Below are 13,195 nucleotides of genomic sequence, written 5' to 3' on the forward strand. Positions count from 1 at the left end.
GGGCGGGGTCACAGAAAGAGAGTACGGAGGGGGGCGGGGTCACAGAAAGAGGAAGACACGTCAAACCTGACATCTTTCCCATCGTTTGCAGCTCCAACAGGCCATCCAGGAGCACCCCGTGGTTCTGCTCCCGAGTCACCGCAGCTACATGGACTTCCTGCTGATGTCGTACATCCTGTACACCTACGATTTACCTTTACCTGTCATCGCTGCCGGCATGGGTAAGAACAGCAGGGAGCCAGCGTGACGCCGTTTAACACCCGAAAAATCTGACTTTTTGCTGAGAGCTGAAACTGAGCAGTTAAAGCTAACAGAAGCTAAAAGCTAAATAAGCAACAATGCTAGCTAAAAGCCAAAAGTAGCAAAACACAAGTTAAATTACATAAAGTTGCAATACTCTAGCTAAAAGTAGCAGAGATGTAGCTAAAATTCAGTTTGTCAGTTTGCTGAAGCAGGTTTTAAAGAGTTTTAAAGAGGTCAACATTTTAGGAAGAACTGAAGAAATCTCAGAGTTTTATATAAAGGAAAATGCTTGTAAATAAAAAGTCAAAGCAGCCGTGAATCAGCCGAAGGTTTTGATGTATAAACAGCTAAAATAGCACAAAGTCTGCAGGAAATCAGGGGAATGATGGCGTGAGCGCTGACTCGGTTTGATGCGACTGAAACAGGAAGTTTGGTTCCAGCTGACGTTTCTCCGCAGACTTCATGGGGATGAAGATTGTCGGGGAGATGCTGCGGATGTCCGGAGCGTTCTTCATCCGGAGGTCGTTCGGCGGAGACAAACTGTACTGGGCCGTTTTCTCCGAGTACGTCCGGGTCATGGTGAAGGTAAACCCGCCGCGCTCATGGGAGGAGTTCCATTCGGTGTTTGTTCGAACCTTCATGTGTCGTTCTGTTGCATCTCCTCCCACAGATCGGATTTGCACCGGTTGAGTTTTTCCTGGAGGGAACCAGGAGCCGAACGGCCAAATCTTTAACGCCGAAGTTAGGTCAGAGCCGACAGCGTGCACGAGGTGGAGGTTTCCGCTCCGAGGTCGGGGTGCTTTAACCCGCCTCGTCGGCTCTGTTTGCGTCTGCAGGGCTGCTGAACATCGTGATGGAGCCGTTCCTGAAGGGCGAGCTGTTCGACGTGTCCCTGGTCCCGGTCAGTATCAGCTACGAGAGGGTCCTGGAGGAGGTGCTGTACGCCAGGGAGCTGCTGGGAGTCCCGAAGCCCAAAGAGTCCACGTCTGTGAGTCTCCGATCCTCCGATCCTCCCACCAGCTGGAAATCCAGTTTTTATTTGTATTTGTGTCACACGAGCCGCTCTTTGTGTTTGTTTCTGCTGCAGGGTCTGTTTAAAGCCAGGAAGGTCCTCAGTGAGGATTACGGCAGCATTCACGTGTATTTCGGTCAGCCTGTGTCTGTCAGAAGTTTAGCTGAGGGCCGAGTAAACCGCAGCCAGTTCAACCTGATGCCAAGGTACCGATTGTGTCGGCCATCTTGGTCTGGATGCTCTTTTTTTTTGTTTTATTATTCATGTATGAAAACGTTTAGCTGATTCAGGAGGTGGCTGCGGGGACTTTTATATCTTTTAAAATATGAACTTTTACTTTATTTACAAATATTTTCCCAACATTCAGATCTTTTTAATTCCTCCTAAAAACATCAAATCTTTTCTGCCTCAGTTTTTAGCTTCTAATGCTACTTTTAGCTTTTAACTAGCCTTTTGATATGTTTAGCTATTAGTTACCTTTTTGCTTTTTTACCTTTCAACTAGTCTTTTAATACTTTTATCCACATTCTGTTACTTTTAAATTGTATCCAGCCTTTTAGCTACTGTTCTGCTACTTTTAGCTTTCAACTCATCTTTTAAGCTTTTAGCTACCATTTTCCTACTTATAGCTGTTAGCTAGCCGTTCTATGACTTTTAAATAACCTTTTAATAGTTGTAGTTTTAAGCTAGCTTTTAGCTCGCTAAGTTTATGCAGCTAAATCGATTTTAAGGAAACTTTCAGGAAGTGATCATCTACAACTAGTTAGCTTTTAGCCACGCAGCTAACTAACCTTTACAGACACAAAATGGTTCCTCGTCAGTCAGTTTGACACACTGAGCTGTAGTACGCCGCGTTGTGGTAGTAGCTGACAGTTGTTCCTAACAGAATGCTGTTATTTTAAAGGTAAATCTTTTTTTAACCTGTAACCTGTAGCGGGCGATAGGCATTTCTTCTGATGAAGGAGTCCTTAACTGTTTTTGTTTTTAACCAAAGTTTGTTTGAAGTTTGAGTTTGTCACAGTTTCCTTTTAAAGTTATTTAAATGTTAATTTTCTTTTGTTCTGCTTCATATTTGAGGCAGATGAAACTGTAGGAAGTAAAGCTGGTTTCGGACCAGCATGCACCGGGGTGGCGCCTGGTTTATCAGAGTTCTTCTCCGGTCCTTCAGAGCAGGGGTCTCCAGTCCTGGTCCTCAGGTCCACCATCCTGCAGGTTTTCCATGTTTCTCTGCTCCAACACACCTGATTCAGAGGTTAAATCACCTCTTCATGTTCTGCAGAAGCCTGTTAATCAGTCATTGATTCAAATCAGGTGTGTTGGAGCAGAGAAACAAGTAAAACCTGCAGGATGGTGGCCCTGAGGACCAGGACTGAACACCCCTGCTTCAGAGCATGAATAAACCTGGAGCCGGAGGTGCAGCTGTGGCTGGTTTGAACTGGACTGGAACAAACGGAATAACGAGCTTCTGGTTTTCAGACACATCCCCAGGAAGCCCGGAGAGGAAGTCCAGAGCTTCGTGAACGACTCGGCCTACAGGCTGGTCCGGGCCCAGGAGGAGAACATGGTCCTGAAGCCGTGGGTCCTGCTGGCCGTCCTGCTGCTGCAGGACCAGGCTGCGGGGGACGGACGGGGGACGTCTTTGGACGAGCTGACGGAGCGCGCCGTGTGGCTCAGAGACCTCTGCCGGCAGTTTGGAGCCTTCCTCCACTGGCCGGGTACCAGAAACGATCGGGAATCCGGGTTCTGGAGGGTTTTTATTTATATTTGAGGATATAAAACAGGAAAACGGTCACCATGAATGAACAGCACTGTTGTTTTAGCAGCGTTAAACGCCTTCGCTGGGTTTCTGTTAGCATTTAGGGTCAGAAAGTTTAAAAGACTTGAGCTAAACTACAAGTATGTTTTAAATTTTATAAGATGAAGAAAAGAAATGTTTCAAACCAGAACAGCTGTCAAAATACAGGATTTTTCAGTGTTTTTGGTTTGAATTTTTATCCTAACAGGATTTCTACACCATTAAATGATTGTTTGGACGTTAATTTACCTCAAACTCATTCAGGGTTTTTATAAAAACAGCAAATATTCGTCTCCTTCGTTTTCAACTAAACTCAGAAATTCTCCCGTTAGAGTTCAGAACATCCGATCTCAGCTCCAACTTTAGCTTTAACGCTCCTTGCCGCTCGGTTTCTGTCGCCGTTTCTTCTCAGAAGAAGAAGTAGTTCACCTCTCCTCTTCCCACCTGGCGTCTCTGACTCTGTTTACATCCAGGGATTATTTTCCGTCAGACTGATGTGAACTCGTCAGTGTTCGAATGTAAACAAACGACTCGTAATTGTTGGCAACAAAACCCGATTCTGCTGATTTCACTCATTAATTACAATTTATACTGCAGACTTCAGGAGTGATTGTTGTCTGTTTAATGGATATTTTTATCATAGATGATACACATATTCAAAAACATGAAAAGATCTCATATTTTGTCAGCTGGAGTGATCAGACAAACTGGCAACTATCAATGCTGCTAAAACTGTTAAAGAATCAGTAAATCAGTTAACTAATAAACGGGGATATGGTTTTAATGTCAGATGAAATGTTTTTTAAAAGGATGCTGAGTCACAGATGAACCTTCAGCTGCTCTGAGGGTTAAATATAAAGTCATTTCATTAAAGCTTTGACTCTTCTTCTTCTCCTCCTTCAGATCACATGATTCCCTCCCAGGTGGTTTCCTCCAGTCTTTCCCTTCATCGAGGTCTGGTGAGGATCTCTGAGGGACGAGTCCAGCTGGCTTTGGATCAAGGTTTTATTACAGTTTTTACGTTACATTGATCCGAAGCGGCGTAAAACGAGATCAAATCGAGGTCGTATTTGTCCTGCAGCAGGAGCCGAAGCACGGCGGCCTCTCGGTGCCGCCACCCCAGAGGAGGAGCTCTTGAATCGGGCGGTCATCGTCCTTTCCTGCGCCTCCTACAGGAACCAGGCGCTCCACGTCTTCATCCGTCCGGCGCTGCTCGCCTCGGCCATCCAGACCGCATCTTCCAACCAGAAACGTAAGACCACCTCCCTCCTGCTGCTCCCAGCCTTAAACACGGAGGAGGAAGTTCATGATTCTGGTTTCAGACGACTGGAGAATACTTTTGCTCCGTTGAACATCTCAGATTTATCTGCTGTGCGAATGTAGACAAATTAATTGGGACGTAGAGACATCTGTGTCCTAAACTTCAACATATTTACACGAGAAAGCCTGAGATTTAAGCACACTGTGTTTGGATGGTTTGTGTTTTCCAGAGGACGTCTACAACAGCTTCAGCTTTCTGAGGAACATGTTCTCTAACGAGTTCATTCTCAGCCCCGGAGCTGCGGTGCAGGTGAGGAGCTCTTCTGTTCATCTGCACTTAGAAGTCTTTCAGAAATTCTCACATCTTCCGTGTGCCTCGTTTCAGGACTTTGAGGAGGCGTGTTACCTGCTGGTGAAGAGCGGCGCTCTGCAGATCAACCAGCAGGAGGTTCTGGTGACGGAGACGGGCCAGAAGACCCTCACCTTCCTCACGAGTTCTCTGGATCCTTTTCTACAAGGATATCAGGTGAGAAGAATCCACTAAATGTAGAACCGAAACCGTTTTGTTTCTGTCTTGGATAAAGATCGAATCAAGAAGCACTGAAGCACCAAACGTTTGTCCCGTTTCTTTCACGCAGCTTTAAAATAAAACAAATTAAACACCGATCAGTGCACGTCATTGTGCACGGCGCAGACAGAGTTTTGCATCAAAAACTGCAAGACGAAAATAAAGCAAATCATTGGTATTTTGGAGAACTCGGCTCTGAAGCTCAGACTTCACAGTAGAAACATTATTCAAAGTTTAAACGGGTCACAGAAAGTTGGGTTTTTACAGGAATGAACCGGTATTTCTGTGTTTTTACAGAATTATGATTTTTCCACAGAATATTCAGCTGATGATGTTTCTCACATTTGAGCTCTCTTTTTGGTACATTATATATTGAAACGTATTTTTTTTGTCTCACTGCTACGAAACTTAACGTTTTTCTCTCAATCAAAGCTAATCTTCCACAGTTTTCCATCATATTTTAGCTCAAATCTTCTCTTCAGAACAGGAAGTGACGAGTCTTTTAAACGTGTCGGATCTCCGTCGTTGAACACGTTCACATGTGACACCGTCGGTCTTTTGTTTTAAGGTCCGACTTCCAGTTTTCACACAGCGACTGTTTGTCTGAGCTGGGTCGTCAGGGAGTGAGAGACGGTTACCGTGGTGACCATAACGAGCCACTGGCAGCAGCTTTCCCATTTCTTTTGATCTTGGTTCTCTTTGCTCTTCTTCTACAGTTTATATTTCATCATTTAGGCCTTTTTGTGCAGATGTATCCCCAGAAGTTTCACTTTGTTTCCATCTTTGAGTCGCAAATTTGCAGTAAAGATCATCTGGTCATCTCGGCCTCCTGTCCTCTCAGGGAGTCCCAGCAGTGATGTTTGCGTGGAAAACTGACGTGTGAAACCGGCTTTAATCCTTCCTCCTCGTGTTTCTGGCTCGCAGATGGTGTGTCGCTTTCTGTGCGAGGAGGCGTCCGAGGGGCTGACGGAGAAACGGTTCGTCCCCGCCATCCGCAAGTTCATCGTCCAGCATCTCCTAACAGGTCTGTCCTCCTGCCTCACAGCGTCCCCGTCAGTGGGACGTTCAGTCAAACAGGACTTTGTGTCTCATCCGTCCAGGGAGACTAAGACATGCTGAGGTTTTGTCCTCGGACCTCCAGAAGAACGCTCTGGCGGCGTTGCTGAGGCTGGGAGCTGTACGGAAACTCAGAGGGTACGTCGGTCCCAGCGCCACGGTGAAAGGGCGATAATGTTTTCCAATGTTCGTTTGTCTGACTGTTAGCAAAATAATCTCATGGACTTTTGGACAAATTGACTCTTTCAGCTACACCACCTCAGCAAACACAGAAATGCTCCGAATTTTACAGATAATGAGCTAAAATCTGGTGTGGTAGTAGCTGAGAGTGAGAGCTAACAGATTGTTACAGATCAGAGTCAGCTCTGTTAGCGAAATATCTCACAAACCGCTGGTGAACATCTGATGTCCAGGTCTAAAAACCAGACCTGAGTCTCACATCATCATTTCACAAACTGAACTCCTGAAGATGAAATCAAATATGGGGCAGCTTCCTCTGAGGGTAAAATGTGTGCAAAGAAATAATGTGCGCAGCCAGGAATACAGATTTGCAAACCGTCAACTCAAATTTAATCCACTAGTCACAAACGCTTGGTTTCAGTGAGTCTGCAGTGGATAATTTGCAGATTTTCAAGTTCAGCCTCTGAGATTCTGGCTTTCCTAACATTAACATTAATTCTATTTATTCATTTATAATAAATTGGGAAATGAATTTAAATCAGATGAATCCATCGTGTAAATTTGTATCACAGAGGAAAATTTGTGTCGCAATTAAACTAAATTCCATTTAAGCTGCATGTAATTGAATGAAAGCAGAATTCCCTGAAGGAAATCAAAAGTCTTTCTTGGAAAATGAGTTGAGCTCAATCTCTGTTTAAATGACAGCCACTTTTATGTTGGCGAAGGTTGATGTGGCAGCCATTTTAATCAGCTGTAGACGTTCATCCAATGACTTCCTGAGAGTTTCATTCTTGAGATATTACGCTAACAGACGAGCCTGTCGCTGCTGCGTCTCCTCTGTGCTGAGAATAACCAATCACCTGCCTGCCTCCACAGCAGAGGGGAGGAGCAGCTGGAGGTCAACAAGGTGATGGTGAACTCGCTGGAAGACACTCTGGGTACGAACCAAACTCACGGCACGTTTCTGTGACTCCGCCCCCCCTCCATCGTTTCAAACTGACCCATTGTTTCTTCCAGGAGGAAACCTGCCGACGCAGAAGGCTGTCGTTGCTCGACTCTGACTCTGTGACCTGATTGGCTGACGGTCGGCGCTCCTCGGAGCAGTACGAGACGTCTGAGAGGGAAGAGACAACTCGACCTCCGTTTGTCCCTCTGTCTTCTGTTCTTCTCTCGTCCTCGGCTGGGTTTTCACGTTTTCTCAGACTCTTAACGAGCTGCATTAACACCGATGATGATGATGATGATGATGGGTCTAATAACACGCTGCTGAATGGATCATTCGTTCATATTATATCTATAATCTAACCCTGAGTGGCTTTCCTTTCTGTCCTTTCACCTCAGCTTCCTGTTTGTCTTCCTCTCCTTCGTTGTTTGTTTTTTCAATTCTTCTGCACTTTTCTGAACAAACTCCTGCAGTTTGATGTGGACCTCTAACTTCACTAATAATATTTCTATTTTGTTGCTGTACAACCTGGAATTTACCTGGATTTTTTATTTGAACCGAAGCACTCCAGGTTAACGAAGTTAAATGGGGACAAGAAACAATTAGTTTTTATATAACAGAGTTTAAGCTCCAACCGGACAAATAATTAATCACAGCTGTAACTTAACTACCAAATGAGCCCCAAGAATCAACACCTCCAAGCAAGGGACATCATGAAGACCAAGGACAGTTGTGGAGAAGTGCAGATCAGAGTTTTTAAAAACATCTTAAACCCTGAAGATCCCTCAGAGCTCCATTAAGTCCATTGTTAGGAAATGGAGAGCTGACGCCACCACAGCAAACCTGCAGACAGAGGGTCGTCCAACCAGAACTCACGGACCGGGCAAGGAGGACGTTAATGACCCTGAAGATGACCCTGATGGAGCTGGGAGCTGGGAGAATCTGTCCAAAGAGACTCGGCGCCTCTCGGCATGCTGAGCACACCGTCCCTGCAGCGAAGCACGGCGGTGGCAGCATCATGCTGTGGGGTCAGAGTGAAAGGAAAGCTGGATGGGATGAGATTGGTGAGACAAACTCAGAGTTTTCTGCGGGTTTGAGACCCGGTGAGCCTGATCACTCTAGAACCAGAACTTCAAAGAAATGATCCCAAATTTACAGCATTCTCAGTGATTTGATGCAGAAGGTGGGTTTTAAAATGATTAAAAACAATCTCCCTTCCCCCATTTCACCTAATTAATCCAAGGTATTATTTTGAATTGTTACTTTTATTCAAATTAAAAATCTGAATAAATTCTTGGTTGCAGGTCAAAGAAAACCAAGACGGATATTTTTGTAAAGCACTGAAAGCAAAGAGTTAATTTCTCTCCCGCTGCATAGAGCAGAGCTTCAGTTCTGAGTCCGTTTGCCACAGATTCTTATTTAAATGCTTTACTAACCTTTAATAATCTTTCTTCTTTTGATTTGAACGGCTGATTGGGGCTTGCCGCCCACCGTCGGGTCGTTTTTGTTTTCCGTCACTCCGAGCGACACGAGCAAACAGGACGGGTTTGTTTGTTTGTTTGTTTGTTTACAAAGTGGAGATCCTGCTACAAGTCCAAACATGTTGCCAAACTTTATACAGATTTACGCTCACGCCTCACCAAAGGAGCACGTTGTTAGTTGTTGCCACAAATTTCTGAATTTATTTATATTTATTTAAGAGCTGAATAACTTTTTATTTACTTTGGGTAAAAGGGAGGATGAAGCAAAAATAAGAACAAATATTAGCAAAAAAACATGATTTAAAGACTCAGGAATACTCATTTGGAGTGAAAAATATTTGTTCTTGTTGAGGGTTAAAGGCTTAGATCAGATTAAAAATGATTTATTTTATCCCAGTGGGATGGGACGTTTAACTTCAGGTCAAGTTACCTCAGACTCTGATTATTATTACAAGTTACTGTTCATTAAGTTACTCTGATTATTCAAACTTCAGCCACAGAAACATGATTCTGGATTTAAAGATGTATTTTCTCTTAAATGTGCTTCTTCAGACCGAGGCAGGAGGTTTATACGTCTTTATTTTCATAAAACTGAACAAAAAGAATCCAGGGGAGTCGTTTTAATCCAGCTTTAAATAAAAACTCTGACTTGTGTTTAACGTTTAAGGATTGACTTTAAAATATGTTGAAACTTAAAAAGGAATATAAACGCAGAGAAAAAGGTAGATGTTACTTTTTTCATAAATGAAATCAAAACAACTTTAAAGATTTAAATGAAAACCAGCAGTTTTTATATTAAAGATAAAAAGAAATTAAATGTATTAGGTATTTAAAAAATAAAAGAAAGCTTTTGGACTAAAAATAATTAGTTTTTACTGACAGAAAGCTGCAAAGTTTGGCTCCAAAGTTGCATTTTTTTATAACTGAGCTGCAGTTTAAATCTAATATTTAAATGATAAAAGATCATCGCTGTGTTTTTTTTACCATGCAGGCTGTCTCTGACAGATCATCAGCCAAAAAAAGGAGTTTCTTTTAAAATCGTAGCCTGGAAGAATACTTTTCTAATTGAATTTCTGTCACTTTGATCGCTTTCTTTAACTCAAAGTTTCCCCTGGAAACAAAATGTACAAATGAAAGTGTTAAATGTTTAAATTAAAAGGAGAAAAGAGGAAAAGCTCGTCTTCTCCTCTCACACCTTAAAACTCAGAAGCTTCTTTTATCTCCTTTTGTTTTTAATTTTAAATCAAATCCACTGCTTTATTTTGATCTCCTTTTCTAACCTAAAGCTCCTGCAGCCAAAGCAGCTCTGTGTGCTGAAGTCTGGTCAAAAATGAGATTTTATTTGTTTCTCAACTTTGTAACGTTTTTTAATGTTTGTGTTTGCATTTATGTGTTAAATGTGAGGCCTTTAGTACTGAATGTACAGGCTGGTGAGGTTAAAAACAACTGAAATAATAAAAATAAAGCTTTTTGACACACAGCTCTGATGGGGAATCGTTCGTTTTGATGAATATCGCTCCGTCATCTTTGTTTTTGTGTCTGACGTTTTTCAGAAAAAAAAAACTTTAAACTCCAGTTTTATCGTCCAAGTTCTCCACCGCCTGTCTGTTTACTGACGTTGGGTAAATGATAGAAAGTCAGAGCTGGATTATCAACTCAACACTTTTATTTACTCTCTGAGAACAAATCCTTAAGCTGACAAGAAAAAAACAAAAGAAACTCCAGCTGATCAAACCATACAGAGCTTAAAATAAAAGCCCGTTTGGACTCTTCCTCTGAGCCGAAGATGACTTCCTGAACCAAAACACCACCTTTTAAAAATCTAACTTCATTATTTCTGTATATTTTCTGTTGTATTGGAGAAAAACTCTGAGATCTGAGCAGAACCGTTCCTTCAGGTCAGAACCCGAAGGAAACGAGATGGATCAGAATGTCTGGGTCTCAATTAACTAATTAATTAACCTCTGGATCTAAAGATATTTTGCTAACAGAGAAACAGGGTTGACTCCAAGGGTTAATCCTAAGGTTTTAAGCAATGAGTAGCACTTGGAGCATGTGTTGTGAAGGACTCTCAGCTACCACCACACCAAATTTTAGCTCAACATCTGTAAAACTGACTGACTTATTACCGTTTTTGTGTTTGCCCGTGGTGGCCATCTTGAATTGGGTTGGCTCCAAAGGTGGATCAGTTGTAGGGGTGTATCAAAAGAATATTCCATGAAAGTTTCATTAAACTCCATCCTGTGGTTCATAAGATATTGTGCTAACAGACAGACTCTAAACACCTAATGGCAAAAACCTCTTGTTTTACCTGTGAGTGCTCAGAATATGTGTTGGGGATCAGTCTCAGCTACTACCTCAACAAATTTTAGCTCAGTAGCTGTATAATTGACTGACTTGTAGCCATGTTTGTGGCTTTTAATGAGCGATAGCTGTGTCGCCCATCTTGACTCAGGTTGATCCAAAAAGGTTCATTAAAATCCGTCCAGTGGTTCATGAGATATTTTGCTAACAGACATGCAGAGATAGGCAAAAACATTGCCTGTCACTGATAGGCGCAGGCGGGCAATAAATGGCTGTGATTGGTTTAAAAATTCTCCACAATAACATATAAAATCCAGGTCATTCTAACAAAATAAATAAACAGAATTCAGAGTTTTCCATCAGTGATGCTGAAGATAAAAAAATGAATTTTTTGGATTCATTTCTGTCGTTTCAAACATTTCCATGAAGCGTGTGAGATGTGACATAAAAGCAGCCTCTAGGTGTCAGACTGGTCTCAGTGCAGCGTGGGTTTGTTCTCCCTCACACACACACACACACACACACACACACTCTGTCACAGCAGCGTTTTTCATCATGTTTTGTGGAGCTGCTGCTGACTAAGAGGCCGCTGCCAGCAAATCCTCCACTTTCCATCCATATCGCCCTTTCTTTCATACTCACTCGCTCTCTGACAAATTATAGGTTCATCTAAAGTTGCCACGCCAAATTGTGTGTATGTACACACACACACACACTCTGGTCCATCCATTCATCTAACCGTCTCTTCATCCATCCGCCACCCCACCCTCCTCCATCTGTATCCGTCTCCTGGAGGTGGTGCATAATAGTGTCAGCCAGAGCCGTATCAGCACTTTATCTGCTACATTATGACAAGCTTTTATTGACGGGGGGGGCAGGCGAACGCACACAAACACACAAATCCTGGAGGCCAGCGTCCTAATAAACTGCCTTGTGACCCGTGGCAGCAGTTTGGAAATGAAAGGAGCAGCTGGCTGCCATTTTATTACCAGAAATGTATTATGTTTAGTTGTTTTTGTCCCCCCCTTTTTTGTTTGTGCGAGCAGGCGGCTCAGTGTCCGCGGTGGTGGTGGCGTTGTGCCCCGAGGGGAGTGTGGAGGATTGATCAGGAGGAGAAAGGAGCCCCGGTGGGTAATGATTCAGCTGTTAACCTCAGGTAATAAGAGGTTGATGGATTCAGTCCGTTTTCTGCAGCTGAACTGGAGGCTGGAGCAACACTCGCCGTCAAACCATCAGCAGACGTGGAAAACTTGCCTCAGTCCTAATAGACGTAGAAAGTTAAAGGCGGAGCATTGCTTGAAAGGAATGCCTGTCGCCCGCCGCTTTTCACGCCAGACTTTCAGACGGAGACCTCTGACCCTGGAAGCAAAGACTCAGCTACTAGCAGTGGTGGACGAAGTACTCAACTACAGTACTTGAGTAAAAGTATCGATACTCATGGTCAAATCTTACTCAACTACGGTCAAAAATGTACTCAAGTTAAAGTACTGAAGTACTCACTTTTAAAAATACCTAAGTATTCAAAAGTACATGCATTTAAAAGCACTTAAGTATTCATAAATACAAATTAAATGTTCTAATATCAGTATGTTGCTGTATAATTATCAGAACCTTGTAACTTTCAGAAACCACCTGATGTATCGACGCATAGAAACGCTCTGCTGCAACTTCAGCAGAAAAATGACACAAAAAATAAGGATTTATTTATCTAAAAACACCAAACCAGAGAGTCTTGGTTCTCCTCACACTTTCACTGTGGAGACGAGGTTAAAGGTTGAATCTGTTACCTCGAAGTAACGACCAGCTTCCTGGAAATGTAGTGGAGTGAAAGGTATAAGTTCCCCCCCCCAAAATAATTACTCAAGTAAATTAAAGATTCTCAAAAAATGTACTTAAGTACAGTAATCAAGTAAATGTACTCTGTTACTGTCCACCACTGGCTACTAGCACAACACATTTTAGCTCGATATCTGTAAAAGTGACTCTGGTATCACCGTTAATGTTGATTAGCTGCGGCGGACATCTTGATGTGGACCGACCAGTCCATCCAGTGGGTTATGAGATATTTTGCTAACACACCAGCAGCAGATGCTGAGGTTTTAAGCACAGATCTTACAGGTGCTGGTCATAAAATTAGAATATCATGAAAAAGTAGATTGATTTCAGTAATTCCATTTAAAAAGTGAAACTTGTATATTATATTCATACATTACATACAAATTCATATATTTCAAATGTTTATTTCGTTTAATTTTGATGATTACAAATGACAACAAATGAAAATCTCAAATTCATCATATCAGAAAATTAGAATATTACTTAAGACCAATAAAAACAAAGGATTTATAGAAAT

The 13,195-nt window shown here is 42.5% G+C and overlaps 1 protein-coding gene across 5 annotated transcripts in view; it reads left to right on the top strand.

Annotated features, from left to right (window-relative positions):
* The window catches only part of gnpat (glyceronephosphate O-acyltransferase), a 13,269-nt gene extending 3,251 nt beyond the window's left edge, over positions 1-10,018 (top strand). For 2 of the 5 annotated variants that reach the window (XM_017431398.3, XM_037981517.1), the window contains exons 4-17: positions 92-221; positions 701-828; positions 914-989; positions 1,080-1,231; positions 1,331-1,461; positions 2,732-2,970; positions 3,954-4,052; positions 4,132-4,302; positions 4,541-4,620; positions 4,696-4,836; positions 5,803-5,902; positions 5,979-6,072; positions 6,991-7,052; positions 7,132-10,018. In XM_017431398.3, coding sequence (XP_017286887.1) covers positions 92-221; positions 701-828; positions 914-989; positions 1,080-1,231; positions 1,331-1,461; positions 2,732-2,970; positions 3,954-4,052; positions 4,132-4,302; positions 4,541-4,620; positions 4,696-4,836; positions 5,803-5,902; positions 5,979-6,072; positions 6,991-7,052; positions 7,132-7,175 — 1,647 coding nt within the window. In that variant the 3' untranslated portion in view covers positions 7,176-10,018. The remainder of the gene's footprint in view (positions 1-91; positions 222-700; positions 829-913; positions 990-1,079; positions 1,232-1,330; positions 1,462-2,731; positions 2,971-3,953; positions 4,053-4,131; positions 4,303-4,540; positions 4,621-4,695; positions 4,837-5,802; positions 5,903-5,978; positions 6,073-6,990; positions 7,053-7,131) is intronic. The other 3 variants (XM_017431399.3, XM_017431400.3, XM_017431401.3) reach the window with 3 other exon arrangements.
* Positions 10,019-13,195: the final 3,177 nt, after the last annotated feature.

Source organism: Kryptolebias marmoratus, linkage group LG19 (assembly GCF_001649575.2).
Source record: "Kryptolebias marmoratus isolate JLee-2015 linkage group LG19, ASM164957v2, whole genome shotgun sequence".
NCBI lineage: Eukaryota > Metazoa > Chordata > Actinopteri > Cyprinodontiformes > Rivulidae > Kryptolebias > Kryptolebias marmoratus.